Consider the following 24,265-nt stretch of genomic DNA (forward strand, 5'->3'; position numbering starts at 1 on the left):
AAGTCCTTGACTTGAGTTTTCTGAACACATCTCCAAAACAGAAGCATCCTTGACAACTGAATATTCCTCCTCCTAAGTCTAACGTCTTCCAGACATGAAGAAGACCAACATAAAAGGGGATGCATTAGAATATACAGTGTATAGTGATTTATTGATGTGTTACTAATGGTTACCTGTCAGAATATGGCAATTGATTTTACATCTAGTCTTCACACCCCTTTAAGACTTTTTGTATTGGTCCCACTATAAACCAACAACAACTTAGTCTTTATGAAGCCTTAATAAACCCTTCAAAAGACCTTCATAGATGCTACACAAATCATTTATAAGCAAATGTCATACTACATAGAGGGTGGAAAAGTTTTTTTCTGGAAATGTCACAATGAGCTGTGTTATATGAATACATGAGTGTGTAGAATTTTGCTCCTGTGTGAGTGGCCGTTGAGTGAGTGCCACAATTCCCAGATATTATCCAGACACTCTAAAGCCTCCATAAACCTAGACATAGAAAAGCTGCTACTGGTATTTATATAAGACCACTTAAATAAACAACTTTTCACACATTATGTACCATTTGTCACAGAGAGACTCAAAGTCATGAATTAACTCAATACTAAAGTCATGAATTAACTCAATACTAAAGTCATGAATTAACTCAATACTAAAGTCATGAATTAACTCAATATTAAGTCATGAATTAACTCAATACTAAAGTCATGAATTAACTCAATCATAAAGTCATGAATTAACTAAATACTAAAGTCATGAATTAACTCAATACCAAAGTCATGAATTAACTCAATAGTAAATTCATGAATTAACTAAATACTTAAGCTGTAAATGTGTTTCATTGCTATATAAGCCTACACATTATCACTACTATGCCAATATACCAAGAAGGGTCCTGGACACTATTAGAAAAAAAGGTGCTATCTAGAACCTAAAAGGGTCCTTGGCTGTCCCCATAGGAGAACCCTTTGAAGAACCATTTTTCATTCCAGTTAGGTAGAACCCTTTTGGTTGCAGGTAGAAACCTTTTGGGTTCCATGTAGAGCCCTTTCAACAGGGGGTTCTACATGGAACCCAAAGGGGTTCTACCTGGAACCAAAAAGGTTTCCACCTGAAACTAAAAAGGGTTCTCCTACGGGGAAAGATTAATAACCCATTTGGAACCATTTTTTCTAAGAGTGTGGTCTTTAGACAAACCATGGCACTTGTGTCCAAGTTACTGTGCATCCATTCCATTCAAATAGCCTCTTCTACTTGAGTTTCACGTTTAAGATACTATGACATAATGGTTTAATATTAGTAACGTTGTTGTCATCAGCACAGTGCCGTGGCCTTCAAAGCACATAAAGCACATATTTTCCACACGGTGTTAATGAGTGTAAATGCATAAATGTCATCATGGTAAAAGCAGCATGATTACCTACGGTATATACAAATTAGAAAAAGCTCTATTACGTTATTAAATGTATGGTTTTTCTTAGCTTTTTATGAGCCACAGTATAATGCAGCCCCAGCTCAATTTAAATCTCCACCCGGCTATACGTCCTAAAGCTCTCTTCATTTAGAATAAATAATTTGCTGCTGGCTGCTGCATACTTCACTGGAGACATTTGAGCGATTAAAAAAAGTATTATTCTTAAAGGGCTCCATCTGTGTTGGTCAATAATCCTAACAGAAATCCATAAAAACAGAATTCCTCACACAGAGTCTAAAATATGATTTATGACACTTCGCCCCTAAAGCCTCAGACCCTTCCCGTTTAAGTTGAATTAGCAAGAGCCGGTAGCTTGAAAGTTCTCTGCGCAGCAGAAATGGTAGCCTTGCAGCCTTGCCCTCCTTCTATTTGTTTTGAGTGTCAAAAAGAGTGTTGTCGTTGATGTCAGATCCTGAGACATGGAGAAGGGCTTGACCAAACCATAACATGGACCTGCCCACTAATCACAGGGTGCTAAACCAGTTCTTGATAGCTGCTGTATTTATGAACAGGCCGAATCAGCAGGGGACTTAGAAAATAGTCTGCTACCAACTAAGGCCGTCGTGCCTGTTGTGCTTCCCTTGGTTAACACAAGGCTTCATGGTTTTCTCTCTGTTTCTTGGACTTGTTTTTGGAAGTTGCATCAAGATACTGTATGTCACTCTCATGGTCTGATGTTTCTCCTGACCATGTGATCAGACCAAGAAAGACTCTTGGCTTTACTTATAGCCTTTAACTGGAGTTTTTCTTAGTCAGGTCAAGTGGCCAGGAAATTCCCAGACCCAGATTAATTCTCATTGGTCAGATTTCTACACTCTATTGGCTACCATGGGTGAATGGGTGTGCATTAAATTAAGTTTAGATATTTCAAATGTCTCTTGCATTAAATCCAGGTGAAACTGATACTGGTGCATTAACACAGAGCTTTCTCTCACAGCACTTAGCACTCTATTAGTCCACTTAGCCGCTCCAGGCCTGGAAACAACTGTTCAACAAACTTTTGGTTGGCTACTGTCTCTTTCTTTACACACGTTTTCAGTCCAGGCTAGACCACTACCCAACCGGCTCCTCCCATAGCAGCGCTCACCGCTCTGAGGTAAAGTTTCCTCTAGGTACAGATCTAGGATCAGCTTCCCCTCCCCCAATCCTAACTGGTGACCTTATTATCCCCTTCTGTCTGGGCTCCAGTCAGGTGAGTGTGGAGTGGGATGAAGTTGCTCCTAGATCCTGATCTTGGGTCAGTTTTGCATTTCCTCCACAAATGGTAACGGTTAGGATTGGGGGAAATACAAAACTGATCCAAGATCAGGGTCTAGGAGCAACTTAATCCCACTCCTCACTCACCTGCCTGGAGCCAAGACAGAAGGGGACAATAAGGTTATCCAGAGAGAAAGAGAGATGAGAGAGAGACAAAAAGAGAGCGATAAGAAGATGGACTGAGGAGAAATATAGGACAGAAGGCAGCCGGAATCATCATAATCAGTAGTCAGTGCCCCTCAACCCCTGGTCCTTGGACTACCTCTGGTACTTGGACTACCCCTGGTCCTTGGACTACCTCTGGTACTTGGACTAACCTCTGGTCCTTGGACTACCCCTGGTCCTTGGACTACCTCTGGTACTTGGACTAATCTCTGGTACTTGGACTAACCTCTGGTACTTGGACTAACCTCTGGTCCTTGGACTACTTCTGGTCCTTGGACTACCTCTGATCCTTGGACTACCCCTGGTCTTTTGATTACCCCTGGTCCTTGGACTCACCTCTGGTACTTGGACTAACCTCTGGTCCTTGGACTACTTCTGGTCTTTGGACTACCTCTGGTCCTTGGACTACCCCTTGTCCTTGGACTACCCCTGGTCCTTAGACTACCTCTGGTCCCTTGGACTACCTCTGGTCCTTTGACTACCTCTGGTCCTTTGACTACCTCTGGTCCCTGAGATGTTGCTGATTGGGCCCTCAGGAGGCTAGCTGTCACCAGTTGATCCAGTTCTCAAGTGCTAGTTTTAATCCAAGCTGTTATCAGAACAGTACAGTATGTACTCAGCTACTGTGTCTTACAACTATTAACACTGTTCTTGTCTGGCAGCAACTCCAGAATAAGTATTATGGTCGGCTTCCAAAACGAAACACTCCCAACTCCAGAAGAAGTATTATGGTCGGCCTCCAAAACGAAACACTCCCAACTCCAGAAGAAGTATTATGGTCGGCCTCCAAAACGAAACACTCCCAACTCCAGAAGAAGTATTATGGTCGGCCTCCAAAACGAAACACTCCCAACTCCAGAAGAAGTATTATGGTCGGCCTCCAAAACGAAACACTCCCAACTCCAGAAGAAGTATTATGGTCGGCTTCCAAAACGAAACACTCCCAACTCCAGAAGAAGTATTATGGTCGGCTTCCAAAACGAAACACTCCCAACTCCAGAAGAAGTATTATGGTCGGCTTCCAAAACGAAACACTCCCAACTCCAGAACTTCATCAATGGATTTGATTGATGGTCAACTCTACATCAAACAAAGATTCAGTCTGAAGGTTTATGAAGCATCTGATTCTGATAGGATGCGGGTGAACCCTCCCCCTCCTCTGGGTCTTTTGTTGATTAATTAATACCACAAGTGCAGCAGGCCACGCTTCAGTAGATTTATTCAGCACAGAAGGCCAATAAACATATTATTGAGAAGACGAGGTTGAAAAATGGCAAAGGGACACATCAGGTTTGTTTTGGCCTGGGTGGCGCTTGTTCCATTCTCCAGAGAGCTGCAGATTACTGGTCTACCGGCCGCCCTTTATTGACTATTCAATGTGGGGGGGAAATGGCTTTGTATAATAACTAACCAACCCTATGGTGGAAAGAAATGTTGGCTGCCGTTTTTGTGCAGAACATAAAAAAGAGAGAGAAAGACAGAAATAGAGAGAGAAAAAACGTTTCTGACCGCAACTCATAAACCTCACTTTATTTAGACTGACTCGTACACATTATTTGTTCACAGGGAAAGCTTTCTGTCTCAGGGAAATATGTTCCAGCGTTTTCAGCTATCTCTGTGGGGGAGGCGAGGGGTAGTAGGGGGGTGGAGGAGGAGAAGAGAAGGGGTTGGTTGGATGAACTCTTACCAGGTGTTGTTGCCATGGCATTCCATTAGGTGACTCCATAGAGCCTCATCAATAGCTGAATGCCAGAGGGAGGGTTCTGAGGAGGGACTGAGTGGTTCTAGAACGTTCATCCTCATCTTCTGGAGCAGTGCATCATGACATGTGATGACTGGAGGAGGCGTCAGCCACTGGAGGGTTGGCTTCTCACTGATGTTAGGTGTGTCTCTGTCGATTCTCCACGTGCTGCTGAATGATGCTTGTGTTTGATTGGGTCTCAATTAGATCAATTATGCTCTGTGTGATGGATTGTGGGTAGGATTGTCTGAATGTATAGGGCCAAGGCCATGAAAGTGAAAGGTAGTATGGATTTTGATTTTTATCTAAGATTTTTTTGGGGTGCCGCATTATTACATGATTGGCAGGATCTATTTTACATAAAGCCTATGCCTCAAATTCTAAATATCAGTTTCACTTTGTTTGAATAATTTCATTACAAGGCATGATACGCTAAAACATTATCCATATTAAGATTCCGATTATCAAACCCTTAGTCAACAACAGTATCTCCATAGTCTTGAAGTTTGGGGCATATTATGATAATTAGCAAATTATGTGATATTGTCACGAATGTGATGATCGTTGATATACAAAACAGCCCTTTTAGTTCTATCCACCTATTCATACTACCTCAGGTAGATGTAGCACTAACTGTGCATATTAGAAAAACTGAATAAGCCTCTCCCATAGCTAGTCTTAGCAACTGTTGCTATGTGTAACATTGTTGACCTCCACCTCTCCCTCACTCTTCAAATGAGGAGGACAAGCCCATCACGTAACGCTGTTGAAAGCTTTCCGCCGCCAGGCCTCTGGAGCCAAGCGATGACCTCTGACCCTCTTCTCCATGTTCCCTCATTACTTTTTAATGTATCCACGGTTACTTTAGCTGCCTTCCACACTATTCTCCCTGCCTGGCTGCCTAGATCTTAATGGGAGGAAGCACCTCGCTGTTCTTCCTTTGCATAGGGCCTACAAGCAACACACAATTTGTGCTTCATTTTTATTAACCAAAACAGCTAGCTTCTGGTCTGCGTTGCCAAAGCTCTCCCCAGGCAGACAGCCGCCCGCCCTATTTCCTGCCTGGTGATGACAGAATAAGCCCCTGCAACAGTAGGAGACCAGGATGCCTCAGAGGCCCTGGGAAATGCTGCTGTCGTGTGTGAGTGCGTGCGTGTGTGTGTGTGCGAGTGCGTGCGTGTGTGTGTGTGTGTGCGAGTGCGTGCGTGTGTGTGTGGTCTGTGAGATAAGGAGTGTCGTCTCACCACGGTGGTGTTTTGAGCTCTCTGAAATGCATTCACTATCATAGCGATGTCGTGTTTAACGCAGTGGGAGGCAAACACGGAGTCACAGAGGAGAGCCGGGGAAATGTGAGACACAGTAAAATGAGCAAAATACATACATTAAGACTCTCTGTATTCACTCCAGCACACAACAGAGATAAAACTCATTTCAATATAAATGGAAGACATGTGTGTCTTTTATGTCGTCTTTTTGAACATCACTTATGCTCACCAAGGAAATATCAACTAGCAGAAGCTTAGTTTTGCTTGGAAGTCAGGATGTCAATGTTAATTCTCTCCCCGTCGCTAAGGAGACACTCTCTGAGAGGGCGATGATTTCCTCCCCCTGGTCACCGCAGCTTTCAGTCAAAGGACTCTTTCTGTGGACAGTGTTCTCAGTGATGCAGAAATCTCTGTCTCTGTGTTGTGCAATCAGATACAGAGGAACATCTCCAAATCAGGGGTTCTCTCTGTAGGCATTGAGACCCGACACAGAAGGCCGCTACTGATTTTCTAATGGTGGAAAACGTCCCCCCTGCAAGCCTATTTAGAGTAGTTCCTTTACGGAGTGCCTTCTCACTGGGATTGTCATGCTGGTGTGACGATGGTAGGCTATAGTTATCGTTTCCCCTTACATACAGTAAGCAACGGCTCAGTTTCTTTAAGTTATCAGTATCGAAACGCTGACAAGGAGAGAGACACATCAGCAGGGAAATTGTCAACTTCAAGACAAGTTGCTAGGGAGCTATTGTAAACACTAAACATTTCAGGCTGTCAAACGTTCAAAGGTGGAAATCAGTGACACAAATAGCTGTTATGCACTGCCTTCAAATGAGCCCTCCGTACTTCACCTCTCTGACTGCCCCGAGCTGCCACTGAACATTCTGTAAAGGTCGGAGTATGGGAAGGCTGGAAATGACACATGGCATAGCACGCATACTTCCACTCTCATGAATATCAAGAGAGTTGTTCTCCCTCTACAGGGATAGAGGAAGTCATATACAGTATATCTCCATCTTTGTGTGTACCTGATATTGGTCTATCTTCATTGTTATGTCTCTACCATTGGTATGCATAATGTATAGTACCTTTGGAGTTGTCCTTTGTTACAGTCAAGAGTCCTCAGAGTCTGCTTCCATTGGACCATTGTTGTCTTTGTTCACGTATAGAACCACAGAACACACGGCCCCAGCATGTCCAGTCTTAGTAAAGAGCACGGCCCCAGCATGTCCAGTCTTAGTTAAGAGCACGGCCCCAGCATGTCCAGTCTTAGTAAAGAGCACGGCCCCAGCATGTCCAGTCTTAGTAAAGAGCACGGCCCCAGCATGTCCAGTCTTAGTAAAGAGCACGGCCCCAGCATGTCCAGTCTTAGTAAAGAGCACGGCCCCAGCATGTCCAGTCTTAGTAAAGAGCACGGCCCCAGCATGTCCAGTCTTAGTAAAGAGCACGGCCCCAGCATGTCCAGTCTTAGTAAAGAGCACGGCCCCAGCATGTCCAGTCTTAGTAAAGAGCACGGCCCCAGCATGTCCAGTCTTAGTAAAGAGCACGGCCCCAGCATGTCCAGTCTTAGTAAAGAGCACGGCCCCAGCATGTCCAGTCTTAGTAAAGAGAACTGAGTATCACATTCTTTTCTGAACTATTTATTTAGATTTAGTACAATTAGATTGAAATATTAAATATTACATTCAATGCATTTCAGGAGCTGTGATATTATTGAAAGAAAAAGCATGTCAGAAAATAGTTTGTCTTCATTCTACACAGGCCTACACAAATAGATTGAAAGTATATGTGGTAGTAGAATAGACACAATATTGCATTCAAATGTGCACTGAAATAAGGGTATTTATTACTCATTACTCAGGTATTCAATACTTATCCTTTCACTGTGCAAATCATTTTATTTTTTACTAATATGTTCATTTTTACAAAGAATAACATTGCACATAACCCAGTCCAATCACTGGAAGTAAAACAACATATAAGACGAGACCTCAAGTGATGTCAGCTAAGTCCATATGCAAAGTGACAGAGAATCGAGAAAGGGAGTGCGGCTAAGCAAAGGACAAGACAAAAATGACAGGGAATTTTGCGCCTGAATCCTTTTAGTAGCCCAGTGACACATGAATGAGTGGAGAAAGAAAGAGAGAGAGGAAGGACGGAGAGGCAGAGAGAGAATAAGTGAGAGAAAAAAAGTAGACAACCAATTTGGGAGTAATGCAACTAAAAACAGACAAGTGTAATTTCATCCATCTGGGCTGATGTGTAAAAGTGCTGCTCCGAACATTCCCCATGATTCCCCCTGATTGATCTCCTCCCGGATTGAAACGCCTATTATTAGCCACGAGCCTAATAGCACCAGGATGGCCCGCCGCTCTCCGAAGGGCCAATTCTCTGGTCGGTCATCTCTCCCCTCACTCTCTGCAGCTGTGGAAACCAACAAGAGAGAGGGGGGGTGGGGGAGGGTGGGGGATGGAGTGAGAGAGAGAGAGGGAGTGGGGGGCGAGGAGGTCTGGGTGAGAGTGGGAGAGAGAAAGAGGGGGCAAGGTGAGGAGGAGTAGATGGAGAGGGGGATGAGGGGGTGGTTGGAAGAGAAATAGGATGGAGATGGGAGAAAAGAGAGGGATAGGAGGATTGGGTGATGAAGAGAAAGAGAAATATAGGGTCAGGGAGGGTGACAGGTAGTGGTGGTGGTAGTGGGGTAGAACTAATTAAAAACATTCCGGGGTTGAAACGGAGAGAAGAGAGAGTGGAGAGATGGTGAAACAACAATGAGGAGAGGGAAATGCAATACAAACGGTTAATCATACAATTTGATTGAAGTATTTGCCATTTATCTTCTTATGTCATGATATTGAAACAACAAAATGTCTTTGTTCCATTTCAATCACTGCATTTCCTGTAACGATTTCACCCCTCATTGTTCTTGTTCAAATTCAAGTGGAGTTGTGCTCAATATTTATTTTGTAAAACGGTCAATTCATTTAAGAAAATGTGAAAACACTCTGACTTCTAAAGATTTCATGATTGAAGCTGCAATTGGACGTGATTGCCATCATGATGACAGTACTCACGTGACAGGAAATACAACCAGCCCTAATAAATGTGGTTAGACATAGCTTACTCCTACTCCATATCAGAAGTTGGCTGGCTTTCTTTGCATCTATCTGGACAGGTATTAGCTTTACAGGTTATATAATACAGTGTACCCCACTCTGAATACAAGGACAGATGGTCACCAATTTGTTGAATGCATCAAGATAGTATCTAGTTTGCAGGCTGATCCAATGCAACCACTCATGTTTCAACCCAACGGAGATCAATGGTGCCATAGCTACATGTATGTAGTATTGAAATATTTGATATGAGGGAGGTGAATGAGTCATTTTTGGTTGTTGCATCATTGACTTTTGGGTAATTGTAGTCATGATTTCAGGTCTTTGGTCCTTAGTTAAGCACCCATTCAGTCTCTTTTGAGTATTTTTGAATGAGCCCTTTGGTGAGGTTTGTTGCATTTCAAAACACACTGATCACAATGATTGGCTAGTTGGGTCAAATGGCCAGAAGTCTAAAAGTCTAAAACCCTCAACTTGAAAATGGCAGTTGGAACTAATGGAAATAAGAGTTTGGGTACTAAGGCATTAATAACTAAATTATATGGCTAGCAATACAAATTATCTTCCAGAGTGACCATAAAACGAATGCTCTCCTTGTTCTGTGATCCAGAGCTCCGAAAGTCAAATGTAGTTTATAATGGTTCAATCAGTAGTAAGGCAGGTTGGAATGGCTAGCTCGCTTTAACTTCATACAGTAAGGCTGGTCAGAATGGCTAGCTCGCTTTAACTTCATACAGTAAGGCTGGTCGGAATGGCTAGCTCGCTTTAACTTCATGCCGTAAGGCTGGTCAGAATGGCTAGCTCGCTTTAACTTCATACAGTAAGGCTGGTTGGAATGGCTAGCTCGCTTTAACTTCATACAGTAAGGCTGGTTGGAATGGCTAGCTCGCTTTCACTTCATACAGTAAGGCTGGTTGGAATGGCTAGCTCGCTGTAACTTCATACAGTAAGGCTGGTCAGAATGGCTAGCTTGCTTTAACTTCATACAGTAAGGCTGGTCAGAATGGCTAGCTCGCTTTAACTTCATACAGTAAGGCTGGTTGGAATGGCTAGCTCGCTTTTACTTCATACAGTAAGGCTGGTCAGAATGGCTAGCTCGCTTTAACTTCATACAGTAAGGCTGGTCGGAATGGCTAGCTCGCTGTAACTTCATACAGTAAGGCTGGTCTGAATGGCTAGCTCGCTTTAACTTCATACAGTAAGGCTGGTCGGAATGGCTAGCTCGCTGTAACTTCATACAGTAAGGCTGGTCTGAATGGCTAGCTCGCTTTAACTTCATACAGTAAGGCTGGTCTGAATGGCTAGCTCGCTTTAACTTCATACAGTAAGGCTGGTCTGAATGGCTAGCTCGCCTTAACTTCATACAGTAAGGCTGGTCTGAATGGCTAGCTCGCTTTAACTTCATACAGTAAGGCTGGTCAGAATGGCTAGCTCGCTTTAACTTCATACAGTAAGGCTGGTCTGAATGGCTAGCTCGCCTTAACTTCATACAGTAAGGCTGGTCAGAATGGCTAGCTCGCTTTAACTTCATACAGTAAGGCATAATATAATGAACATAGTTTCCTATTCTACAGGCATTGTGGCATACATAAGTATATAAGTGTTTACAAACGTTATCATCTGCATAGCATCAAGTCTCTCTTCCTCTTTTAATATTAGCCACGTGCAGAATGTCATTCACCTATATTACCTTATATACCCTATAAGCAAGGCACAATAATGCACATTCCTCACACTTGCTGTTTAACCAATGGTCACACTTTTGCAATTATCACCTTTCTCTCTCTCAACCAATGGGCATAAATCTTGGAATGTATTTATATGTCAAATTTACCCATGTTTTCTTACTTGCTGCATTACAGGAAAAGTTACCGACAACCCTCCACCTCCCCACCACCATCACCAGCTAAGACCCATCACTGGAACTCCTTTCTCCCAGCGCGGGGGATTCGATTCCAGCTGACCCTCATAGGACTACCTGCCAAAACAGCATCTGGCTCCGAGCTCGGAGATGAGGCCATTCCCCAAACTATTTCATATTGCATTTTGCCTCTATTGTTCATTCAGTTAATGAACGATAAAGCCTTAAACTCGATTGAACATATCATGTTTAGTCCAGTTAACCCACCTCTATAAAGAGGAATATTAGACTGTATATTAATGTATTGTCATCTCCATCCATTTTGTTGTGGCTTATGTATTTTAGGAACATGTATATTTAGCATTTTACTGAAACATTGGGATATGTAAAAATAAGACTATTTCTCCTAGAATGAAAACAATAAATGCATTTTGCAATCAAAGCCATGGTAACTTTAATTCAGCTTTCAAAACATTGGCCATGAGTAAACCCCTTGTTCAAAATGCAGTTTCAGGTAGGTGTTTTGGGGGGCGGTGTAGACAATAGTTAGGAAATATAATCTGACAACTCCTGCATTGTGGCTTTTATGAGAACCATGGCAGTCCAGTGAATGAGTTGGGCTGTCAGTCACAGTGCACATGACCAGGTGTGAACATTTTTTCCTTTTCTTTTTTCCGCCTCAGGTCACTCTGTGCTCTTAAATTACATGTTCCTTTTGTTATAGGCATAAATGCATTGTGTGTGCCACTTCCTCAATGGTTCCCACTTTAGTCAGTGCAAGTTCTCTTGTTTAAGCAAATGTAGGTCAATTTGCTCAAATTTGATTGTGAATTGTGTTTTCTGCTATGTGCAACTCCTGTTCTGTTGCATCAAGGATTTTAATTTCTCTCAATTTTGTTGAAATATTTTTCATTTTCGATGTTATTCAAATGTAAGCCTTTCCTAACCACAGGAATATTCCTTATTTTACTTTTTAGAAAAGCATTGTAGGCTCCTTTTTTTCTGAAAATATACAGAAATGCGATTCTCATAGTAATTTTGCATAACGGTCTGTTAGCCGTCATCCTCTCTACTGAATAGTGTAATATGTTTATGTTCCGTACTGTATGCCACATATATCATTAGGTCTGAGGTTTTTTACATTACATCTGTTCACTTATCCCTTCTAGTGGTTACAACGTGATGTAGATGACTTTACCCACAACAGCGTGGTGCAGGCTAGAGGATTTTACCCACCAGCCGACATGCATGCAAGCAACTCAGTCATATCAGAATTTAGCTCAATTCTGATTATGATGAAAAAGTGATTATGATAACTTTCTAGTGAGAATTTAAAGGTTTTAAATGTTTTTTGTTGTTGTTTTTTTACCTGCCCAGCAACTGTGAATTGGGCCTAGTTTTTGTTTTATAAAACTACAGCACACTGATGTGAAAACTGAAATGTTGATTTATTTATGTGCACTATCCCAGTCCCCATCAACTAAATTGCATAAATATGTTTCATAGTTTCCATATCCCTCTTCCCAACGTTTGTTACCCATTCGTTTGTTTTGTATTTACTAAAAATGTAATTACTTCTATTTTCTGAGATGAGGACAGCAGACTTTACTTTATCAAACGTGTGCACTGATCTAAGTGTGCACTGATCTATCTATCTCGTGAATTACCAGCTCATGAACCCATTGAGCCTCCCGTGATTTGTCATAGAAGTATTGTCTCTCGCACCGTGAGCCATGCTGCACAGTGTATTAACTATGAATACACTCCAGTGATTGTAATTGACATCGCAGTATGGAGTAGAGATGGCATTGCGGACAACTGTATAAGAATACCCTGTTGGAGTTATAACCACCTGCCTGTCACTAGCGGTTCTTTTTTACATCCATTATTAGACAGAAAATGCAAATAAATTGTTGAATGATTATGAACATGGTCTTTTGCTTGCTAATGCCTGCAATGCAGTGAAGAAAACGATATGACAACAATAACGTCTAATGTAACTGGCCCCTCTAACAGTACAACTGGCCCCAGCTTGGCCCCCCCAGTTGAAATGGTCTAGAACCGCCACTGCTGCCTGTTCAGACTCAAATATGCACAATAACTCCTCTTCAGTGGAAGGCCCCGCCGCGGGATCTCCAAGATGAATATGTAGATTTTTTTGTTTTATAGTTGAAGATCAAAGGTGCAGTATCGTAGCCTGCGTGGATTAAAGGGTTCTTCAAATATGATCAGTTGCAGCACCATATTAGCCTAAACTCAAACCAGGAAAACGTTTACACGGGGAGCCTACATGCAAATAGGCCTGTTATTGTCACATGATTTCTGCTTTGTCACCCGTGTGTGTATATGTGAAGGGGTGTGTGTGTGTGTGTGTGTGTGTGTGGTGTGTGTGTGTGTGTGTGTGTGTGTGTGTGTGTGTGCGTTTGCGTGCGGGGGCTAACCACTCTATCATATGTAATAATGTCATAATACAGTGTAATAATTCTGATGTTAATGTTATGCATAAAATAATTAGCCTATATTAATTGCAAATAATGTATTCGATAGCAATTCTATGTGAATATATGTGAAATTGTGAATATGCATATATTGTTTTGGGATGTAGACTATAACAGTGATAACACTATTGAGGCATTAAAATATGAATGTAGCCTTGACTTTTAGGGCACCATTGACAGTTGTAGGATTTTCGCACACATGGGAATTTCCCCCCCAAAAAAATATGTCATTCGGCCTCTGCACGCCTAAACAACAGTGGCCTCTATGTGCGAGATGACATGCTAAGCCATCATTCAACTCCACTACATGTTTCATCTGACAAATTGTGCCAATGCAGACCAAAGCTAGAAGCTGCAGTTATGTGATGTTGTTCCTCATTCATTCAGCTGAGTTATATTATGATGTATCTATTTCAAAAGTTAGTGTCTATAGGCCTATACGTGATTGTGTCCATATTTTGCATTTATTGTTGACATTTTTAAGTTCCACATACTAGGCTATGCATGCTTACTATTCTTCAATGGCAATATATATATATATTTACAGTATGGATATAGGGGATAAAAGACATATAACACCAATTATATTTCAGGAGGTTTGCAAATAATTTAACTATTGCCTTTGAAGTATATTAGAAGGATTTGTGATTTAAACCGAAGGCCTTACCGCTGTGGCTGCAAACGAAAAAATTACGAAATGAAAAAATTGCTCACGGAAAGAAAAGGAATCTTTGTTTGTCCCCTTTGTTTACCAGGAGGACTTCTTCCTCCCATTTTACTAATTCATTTTAATGGCTTTCAAACTGGAAAATGGAAATGTTGCTCTTGCCCTCTATTTCGACAGCAGCGTCCTGGCAACATAACACTTTTCTATCATCAGGGATAAACGGCATCGAATAGTACATTCTGATTTTTTTTTTAAATACATGATTGCTGGCCTTCCTGTCTGTCATCTCTCGGGGAAATCCTCTCCTTCAAACCCGAGCTGTGTGCTGTCAGACCTAATAATGCCGCGCATTAAGTCGAGAGAGAGAGAACGCACCAAGAGGGAAGCCACAGTGTTCTTATTTGTCCCCGTCGAAGATAAAAGGTGTTCGGCTCAGCCAGCAGCTTAATTACGATTAATTGCTGCGTAGACATCTTGGTGGAATAAATCGTCCAATTTGTAAATTAGTGATAGGCCTGACTCATTATGCTCTTCCTGTAAAAAACACTATGCAAATAACGTTAGGCCATATTGTGAGATGGGTTTGTATTTGCATAACCAATATGACCATCACAATAAGTAAATGTTTATCCTCAGTATAGGCTATGTTTTTACTATTAGATAGACATTCACTTGATATAAACCATGAGGGAGAAAGTCAACCTCATGATAAATTAATTTGATAAAAAGGCTTGTTTGTTAGGTGTTGGGTTGGCACCTAACAAATGGTGTTCATGCAGTGACCACTTTCTCATATTGACCATGAATAACCTCAACAAAACAATGTATTTTGAGTGTTTCGGTCATTCACAATTTGGAGAAAATTATCAGAAAATTGCTTTATTGATGTTTCTTAGTTGTTCTTTCGTTTCCAAAGATCAGTCTTAGCTTCAGGCTGTTTCAGTCAACGGAGTAATCATTAAAAAAGTAAACATCGAGTGTTTCCAGAGATGGCGAGAAGAAGAAACAGGCGAGCTTAATCAAAAAATGTGGTTCGTGTGTGTGAGTCACCTTTTAGTGCAGTAGTTTGGACTGTGTTGAATAAAATCAATTTGACTATAGAGGGTAATGGTGCAGCTCCTTGTTAATGTTTAATAATTGAGGCCAAAACTAGTTTTTTTTCAACCACACTAATTGCCAGTCAGTCCCTAGTTGTAGCCTATACCTTCACCTACCTATCCTGCTGTTATGGCCTTATAGAAATCATAATGTTTGAGTTGAGTCTTCCTTGTATTATATGATTCTGATGATTGAGAAAGATCCCTTGGCTTCAATTGAAATGAGTCAGATCAGTGTAACGCAGGGATGGGCAACTTTGATGGGGTTGGAGGACACACAAATATCTGAACTCACGAGGGGCCGCAGTTGCTCAAAATATATAAGTTGTAGAGTTCATTTCGTGCAAATCTACACATTTTGCCATTAAGTGTAGAAAAAATGTTGCTGTTTTAAATCTAGTTTGCGGCAATTCTACACATTTTTCCATGGGGCGGAGAGAAGATATAGCAATTTTATAATTCATTTCATGCATATTTTTAATTTTTAGAGTTCATTTCGTGCAATTATATTCATTTCGCCATGGGTGGAGAGGAACATTTATAGTTTTTTGGGGTGGGGGGTTGGTCCGAGGGCCTTCACCGACTGCTGCCCATCCCTGGTGTAGCCTATTCATTTCAACATGTAAATAAACAGCAATGTTTTGTTATTGTGACCGTAATACTGTATAGTCTATATGGATGATTTACGTTCCAAGCTTTTACGCAGAGTCGTTGTGCGTAAACGTGCGTAGGTTTCGGTGAAGGGTTAGCCTAGCTCTGCTATGAGCAAACAAGGAACTCCGTCTGGTGATGATTGGGGGACTGCGGATGCTCATTGCTCCCCTTCTGATGGATATTACGGTCGGTGACCCTTGTTAGACAGCTGTGTTTCGGTGACCCATTTAAGACAGCTGCGTGTGGTATCTATCTGCGTTCGCTTTCCCCTCGCCACTTCCCTCACAAAGTAGCGGTGGAAATCCATCGACGCCTGTAAGTCTGTGAAGAGCCTATGGGTTTGAGTTCTGGAGACGAGAGAGACTTTTAAATGCTTCTGCTGGACTAGACTGGCAAGTCCCCACGTCCCAAACGTTTATGAAAACAGAGCTCTACAATCATGGAGGTGACATTGCGTACATATCTCTGCAGAGATATGAATGTGTTTTCTGCGGGCTACATGTTAACGCTCAATTACGATTAAACATATGTCGATATGTTCAACAAAGACAAAATCACAAAGACACAAAGACATACAGACACAGACACACACGCGCGCAGACACACACAGATGCGCACACACAGACAGGCTAGCATAAAGACCGGCAGCCATAGTCATACACACATGCACACGCATTCACACACACACACACACACACACACACACACACACACACACACACACACACACAGTTCCTTTTCGAAGAGACTTATAAGGCAATAGGCCTTTACCTCAGTAATAATGTTTGATAGTAACCACTGTTATTATTATTATTAGTCTCAGTAGTAGTATTCATATTTGTAGTATTAGTATTATTATTAGTAGGCTATAGTATTTATTGTATGTGTTGTATAGGCTATTCATATTGTGTATTATGTTTCTCTAAAAAGCTGACTTTTTGTGCAAGTAACTCATAGCCCATGCCGTTCCAGTTTAGGAATCCATGCCTATTCCCAGTAGTTTGATGTTTGAGTGATTTTAGAGAGTGATCTATTACCGTTTGTAGGACAGCTTGAATTAAAGACCACTTCTGTAAATCATCACAACCATTGATTTCAAGCTGGAGGTCAATCACCTACTACTCAGGCCAAAGCTAAAATAGTTTTTCATAGCTGCCATTTGATCATTATAATATAAACATTTGGTCAATTTGAGGCATAATCTCCCCTGAATTAGGCCCCAAAATAGAAATAGCTATAGCCATTTAGGTATTGAAAAGAGAGCAACATAGGCCTATGTATTTTGTACATGTATGTGTGTGTGTATGTAGCTATGTACGTATGCATATGTGTGTGCTCTCACAGTCTCATGTCAGAATTAGAAATTCATCCATGTTTCATAAACTTAAAATTTCAAATTCGTTCCAAATGTCAAATTTCGAAGTGTTTAATTTTAAGCTTAGGCATTAACTCAAAATGTTGGAATCAGAGGCAGATGCTTGTGCCCATCCACCATCCCCGTCCACAAGGCCCTAGCAAAACCGAACCCTACTTGAAGGTAACAGCACTCACTGTTGCCCCTAGTGGCCGGTTTCCACGTCATCGCCCGTGGTCCTCAGACATGGATGGACGTCGAATACTGATTTGTATCACAGGTGATCTAGCTGTGTATGTATGTACAGTACCAGTCAAAAGTTTGGACACACCTACTCATTCAATGGTTTTTCTTTATTTTACTATTTTCTACATTGCAGAATAATAGTGAAGACATCAGATATAACACATGTGGAATCATGTAGTAACCAAAAAAGTGTTAAACAAATCCAAATATATTTTAGATTTTAGATTCTTCGAAGTAGCCACCCTTTGCCTTGATGGCAGCTTTGCACACTCTTGGCATTCTCTCAACCAGCTTCATGAGGTAGTCACCTGGAATGCATTTCAATTAACAGGAGTGCCTTGTTAAAAGTTTATTTGTGGAATTTCTTTCCTTCTTAATGCGTTTGAGCCAATACGTTGTGTGACAAGGTATGGGTGGTATACAGAAGATAGCCCTATTTGGTCAAATACCAAGTCCATATTATGGCGAGAACAGCTCAAACAAGCAAAGAGAAACGACAGTCCATCATTACTTTAAGACATGAAGGTCAGTCAATCCAGAACATTTCAAGAACTTTGAATGTTTCTTCAAGTGCAGTCCCAAAAACCGTCAAGCGCTATGATGAAACAGGCTTTCGCGAGGACCGCCACAGGAAAGGAAGACCCAGAGTTACCTCTGCTGCAGAGGATAAGTTCATTGGAGTTACCAGCCAGATTGTAGCCCAAATAAATGCTTCACAGAGTTCAAGTAACAGACACATCTCAACATCAACTGTTCAGAGGAGACTGTGTGAATCAGGCTGAATTGCTACAAAGAAGCCCCTACTAAAGGACACTAATAAGAAGAAGAGACTTGCTTGGGCCAAGAAACACGAGCAATGGACTTTAGACCGGTGGAAATCTGTCCTTTGGTCTGATGAGTCCAAATTTGAGATTTTTGATTCCAACCGCCGTGTCTTTGTGAGACGCAGAGTATGTGAACGGATGATCTGCATATGTGTGGTTCCCACCGTGAAGCATGGAGGAGGAGGGGTGATGGTGTGGGGGAGCTTTGCTGGTGACACTCTGTGATTTATTTAGAATTCAAGGCACACTTAACCAGCATGGCATCCACAGCATTCTGCAGCGATACGCCATCCCATCTGATTTGCGCTTAGTGGGACTATCATTTGTTTTTCAACAGGACAATGACCCAACATACCTCCAGGCTGTGACCAAATAGGAGAATGATGCATCAGCTGACCTGGCCTCCACAATCACCCAACCTCAACCCAATTGAGATGGTTTGGTATGAGTTGGACCGCAGAGTGAAGGAAAAGCAGCGATCAAGTGCTCAGCATATGTGGGAAATCCTTCAAGACTGTTGGAATAGCATTACAGGTGAAGCTGGTTAAGAGAATGCCAAGAGTGTGCAAAGCTGCCATCAAGGCAAAGGGTGGCTACTTTGAAGAATCTAAAATATATTTGGATTTGTTTAACACTTTTTTAGTTAATGCATGATTCCATATGTGCTATTTCATAGTTATGGCGTCTTCACTATTATTCTACAAAGTAAAAAATAGTAAAATTAAAGAAAAAATCTTGAATGAGTAGGTGTGTCCAAACTTTTGACTGGTACTGTATGAATGTAAGTATGTATACTTTATGAAATTGTTCAGCATCAATATAAGCAAATATACTTCATCTGAAAACAATGATGATTATAGCAATTGTAAACATTGCATTTATAGCTTACTACTTAGAAATATAAATGCACCACATCATCATTTTTGAAATGTTATGTTTCCCCCCAAAAAACTATAGCCTACGTCCATCATCACACTGTCCTCAGACCATTTAAAACCAAAAATCCAGTGATCTTTCATTATTTTCATCACCTCAATAATCTCCACTGGTGTACAGCTTCCTATCACGCCTGCGGGACACTATACGATACATTTCCACATTTCACAGAAAACACGTTCGGAGGTCATACAACTGTCACGGTAGGTAGGTGATGCTTCGGTCTCTCCAAAAGGTAATGAATTATAATGTCTCAACTAATAAAGTACCGCGATAGTGAAGCAACAGCACGGAAAAGCCCCTGAATGTTTGGCTTGTGCCATTCAAATCCGATTAGATAAGGTATGGATCTGGTTTCCGTCCTGCGTGTTGACGTGAAACTCGGGATGAGGCATTCTACAGTAGGTTAGATCATTCAGGGATGGCGACGTCTAGGCTGTTATATCTCAGGTAAAGCCTGTTCTAATTCCCTTATTTAGGTTACTAAGAATTGCATTGATTCCTACCTGATTTACTTTATCTGAACAAATACATAAATCCCCATATAGCCTTTACCAACAAAAATACGATTTAAAAAAAAATCTATCATGCAGAAGACGTGTCTTTCTCTGGGGTCTCTTACCTATATGATGTCCATATAGAGGTATCCTAAAACGTCTCGTTTTTTTATGAAGGCCTTGGTTTAAAATCCAATATCAAAAGGCATTTCATATATTTCATATCTACCAACTGTCTCTGTGCTTCTCGCTTGGTCCACTGCTGGAAAATGATTATCCGGCTGGGTTGTGCACTTTTTAAATGCCACAAAGTAAATAACAAGCCTGGCAATAATAGCAAGGTACCAAGTTCTTGTTATAGAAATGGAGAAAATTGAAACTAAACGCTGCATTTAGACAACCATTTTTGATAAGAGGATAATTGAGGCGACACAGGCGTATAATTAGGGGATAATTTATGCTATATACAGTTTTATTCCACCTTCCCAAAATAAACCCAGTCCATAATCATTACAGGCGAATTGTTCTTCATTTTATAGCTCCAATTTGAATGATGTGTGGTGTTTAATCAAAGAGGTTTTGGTTTTAAATGATTGCGACAAAAATAGCTTTTTCATCACCATTTTGAAATAAATGAATGCCACACTTTGGGAAAAAACGTGTTGACGATAATGAAAAAATAAATAATGTGCCGATGTGAAAGTAAATTTAAAGACCGTTTTATTGCATTTGCATTGATAGTTTATATCGCAACAGTTTTTGCCAAACCGCAAACTGTATCATTTGCATGTATATTATACACTCTTAGAAAAAAAAGTTTCTGAATTGAACCAAAAAAGGTTCTATGCTTGCTTCATATATGGCAGCCCTTTAGGTTCTATATAGAACCGAAATTGGTTCCATATAGAACCCTATATAGAATCCAAGGGTTCTATGTGGAACCGATTTTGGTTCAGTGAAGAAGAACACATGGGGTTCTATATCGAACATTTAGGGGTGCCATATATGAAGCAAGCAATAGAACCCGTTTTGGTTCTATCCAGAACCTTTTTTTCTAAGAGTGTAGGCCTACTGAATAAAGGATACAATCGGTTCACCAGGACATCCACTCTTCGTATCTGCAATAGGACTGCATTGTTGTTGTCATCTTGTTGATTTGTTGCATGTCATTTTCTTTGAATAACCTGATCATTACGACAGTATGGAAATTGTGTCAGTATATTTCCAGGGTGATGATATGGTGTGTTCAAAATTATATTCGTTCGTTAGGCTAAATCAAACCGTGGGCTGTGCGTAATTTGGGGTTGAGAATGAATCCTTAAACAAAATGACTATTCCAAAGGGCTTCTATAATTATTATACAAGCTTCTTGCGTTTGACTATTGTCTGTAGGAATTAGGTTATCCTAGTGGTGGCTGCGGTGGGAGTTGGTAAGGTGGGTTAACTTGCGCTGAAGTCTCCGTGAAGCACACAACTGATGACGTTGGGTTGAATGACCAATCGGAAGGCGCTGCCCTTTGGAGACAAACCATTTTACTTGTAGTGTCTGCATCAAGTCTGGAAGCAAGGACTCAATTTTAACAGAATCCACCTTAAATCTCTGCCTTAACTTATGCCCACGTTGCGCCATACGGAGTGAGAAAATCAGAGGAGGAAAAAAATCGAACAAACTGAGAAATTCAGGTGTTAATGGGACAATATCTGTCCGTTGAGGAGAGAGAGACAACAACACAGCGAGAGAACCCATTTGGACTTGAGAGAGGGGGTGAGTGCTCTCAAGGTAGAAAATTTGATGATGACCATGACTACGATGGCTGACGGTCTGGAGGCTCAGGACTCGTCAAAGTCTGCTTTCATGGAGTTTGGTCAGCAGTCTCACTCACAACAGAGCTCTCCGTCGATGGCCGCCAGCCACTACCCGCTGCACTGTCTCCATTCCGGCTCGCACCCAGCTCACCATCAGCACGATAACTCTTCGTACTCCGGCTCCAATTCCTACAACAGGTCGCTACCGTACTCCTACGTGAGCCACCCCCACCACAGCCCGTACCTGCCGTCCTACCACAATAACACAACTGGCGGCCAGGCAAGGTTAGACGGCACAGGTAAGACGCTTTCCATTCATGAGAAGAAATATGCTGTATGTCGTTTTCATGAACAGCGATAAAAATGCGAATGCTATTTATTTCTTATCAAATCGGTCAAGAACGAGATAAAGCCAAATAAACGTCCAGCAGATCATTGAGTTTCGAATTAATTTTGAAATGATGTCTGAATTACATGTTATCTGTTGACTCGTTTATTTTTCTACATCGATGTTTATTTCATGGTGTCTCTTGCTTTAGAACACTCCCCCAGATCGCATTCTATGGCCATGCTTTGCACGGGGTATAATGACAAAAGAGGAATCCTCACGAATTATTCTTGGAATTAGGCGGTCTACTCGCTTTGAAAGTTGTAATTAGCATTTCATTGACATGTCATTATGAGCAATATCCTAAATATGACAGAGGATTCAAAGATGATTACAATCAGATTGAGCAAATGTGACATGTGAATATGTATTAGTGGTCTGGATTTAATATAACTAAATGTATCATATTTTCATTATTAGATAGGCCTATTTAGCCATTTAAATTGGAACCTATTATAATCTACGAAATGAAAAAACATGATTTGGGGAATTCTTTACGATTTGTTGTGTAATATTTTTGGTCTTATGTAGTGGACTAACATTGCCCTTTTTTTTGCAGAGCAGCAAAAAACAACAGTGATTGAAAACGGAGAAATTCGTTTCAACGGGAAAGGCAAGAAGATTCGCAAACCTCGGACGATTTATTCTAGTTTGCAGCTTCAAGCTTTAAATCATCGTTTCCAGCAAACACAATACCTCGCCCTGCCAGAACGCGCTGAGCTGGCTGCATCTCTCGGACTAACACAGACACAGGTATTTTCAACACCGGAATTATTATACAGAAGGGTATATATTATGGTATTATTATTAGCCATTTATTATCATGTATTACTCGTATTATTATTAGGCATATTATTAGCATGTATTATTATTATTATTATTACTACCCAACAATTGCTCTGGGTGTTGTGTTGCATTGTAATAATGTCTTGTAGATGTTGTAATCATATTCAACCTTTCTATTGGTCTATAAGCCTATTTATTAACATGTTAATTAATAAATATATTAATGATTGTAACATTATCTGTTATCTGGTCTTCCGTTGCCTTCCTGACATCTCGTGCAGGTAAAGATATGGTTCCAGAATAAAAGGTCAAAGTTCAAGAAGCTGCTGAAGGCAGGTGGCAACCCGCACGAGAGCGACCCTACAATGCCTAGTTCCATCGGCCTGTCTCCCCGCTCTCCAGCAATTCCTCCCATATGGGACGTTTCAGCGTCCAGCAAAGGAGTAAACATGGCGGCCAACGGCTACATGCCCGGTTATTCTCACTGGTATTCCTCCCCACATCAAGAGACAATGCAGAGATAGACTGCGCAAAGGGCGGGGAGGCCCGAGGCCTGACTCGAGACTTTCGAACCTTCATAGTTTTACCTGCACAATTGATTTCCATCAGCCTCGAGATAAAAGTGTTGTCCCGTTCGAACAGCGAGATTCCTTGGCGAAAGGGTCGGCTGCTTGTGAAGGATACTTGGGGACAAAGTCTCTGTGATATGACACACGATAAAGGAACTAACCGTATTAATTTACCAATGACTGTTCAGTGGGATTGCCTTTGTTATGCTTTCATTCATGTCAACATCTGACTGTCAATATACCAAATATAGGCTATCACTGACATTTAGCCCAACACTTGGGCACGGAATGGACTACACTTGCGGGTTGAACATTATGCCATCTTATATTGTTGAAATCTAAACTTCACTTTGACTGAGTGTTTTTCTCGAACATGCAAAACAAAGCATTCTCTCTGTATATATATTCATCAATTTTAGTTGTACATACACTTTTTATGTTTTGTCTTTCATAAATGGAGTAAACCTTGACTTAAAACAAAGTTTCGTGTTTTGTACTGAAAGATAACATGATTGATATATGTCATACATGACTGATGAGCCATTCCTTGTCGAGGTCCTATGGACGTTCTAAAATGTAGGTCCCATAGGTTTTTCATAAAAATATTACAGGCTATCCATCATAGCACTATGTTTCCTCATAAAATATAAATGTCCAATGCACTGCAAGCGAACAAAATAGCCTATAGTCAAATACATAAAAAAACACTAGAGGAAATTAACTTACCCTGTTCCGCTTTATCAATTTATCCCGAAAAAGATGGTCGCTCCATGTCCAGTTAATCTTGTGATTTTCTGCCTCAATTATTAGAAGTATTGACAAAATGTTTTTCTCCTCTCTGCCTGTCCTAAAGCAAGACGTTAAATGCCAAGCTCCACGGGATCGATCTTGAACAAAGCATCCAGCTGCAGTCCCGTTCAATATGAAGGAGATATTTGGGACAATTTATGTGTTTTATCCAAGTGAGGCTTTTTTTCCATTCTCATAAATGCAGGCATAATTAGGGTAATTTTTGATGCAAGCCCGCTGATTACAACGTTTTTACCGTCAAAGATAATTAC

General features: G+C 41.1%; 1 protein-coding gene and 1 long non-coding RNA gene across 2 annotated transcripts; one reads left to right on the forward strand and one right to left on the reverse strand.

The window, feature by feature from the left end:
• Positions 1-7,532: 7,532 nt before the first annotated feature.
• On the reverse strand, positions 7,533-24,224 carry LOC145860404 (uncharacterized). Its single transcript, XR_014380444.1, has 2 exons — positions 23,931-24,224; positions 7,533-8,612 (listed from the first exon to the last, which is right to left on the reverse strand). It is a non-coding gene; the product is annotated as an uncharacterized LOC145860404 (long non-coding RNA).
• Positions 21,048-23,674, forward strand: LOC106570472 (homeobox protein Dlx6a). The gene is made up of 3 exons (XM_014142852.3): positions 21,048-21,760; positions 22,409-22,602; positions 22,917-23,674. Exons 1-3 carry the CDS (start codon positions 21,448-21,450, stop codon positions 23,157-23,159), a joined length of 750 nt encoding a protein of 249 aa, XP_013998327.1. The 5' UTR covers positions 21,048-21,447; the 3' UTR covers positions 23,160-23,674.
• Positions 24,225-24,265: the final 41 nt, after the last annotated feature.

Source organism: Salmo salar, chromosome 14 (genome assembly GCF_965601325.2).
Source record: "Salmo salar chromosome 14, fSalSal1, whole genome shotgun sequence".
NCBI classification, from domain to species: Eukaryota; Metazoa; Chordata; class Actinopteri; order Salmoniformes; family Salmonidae; genus Salmo; species Salmo salar.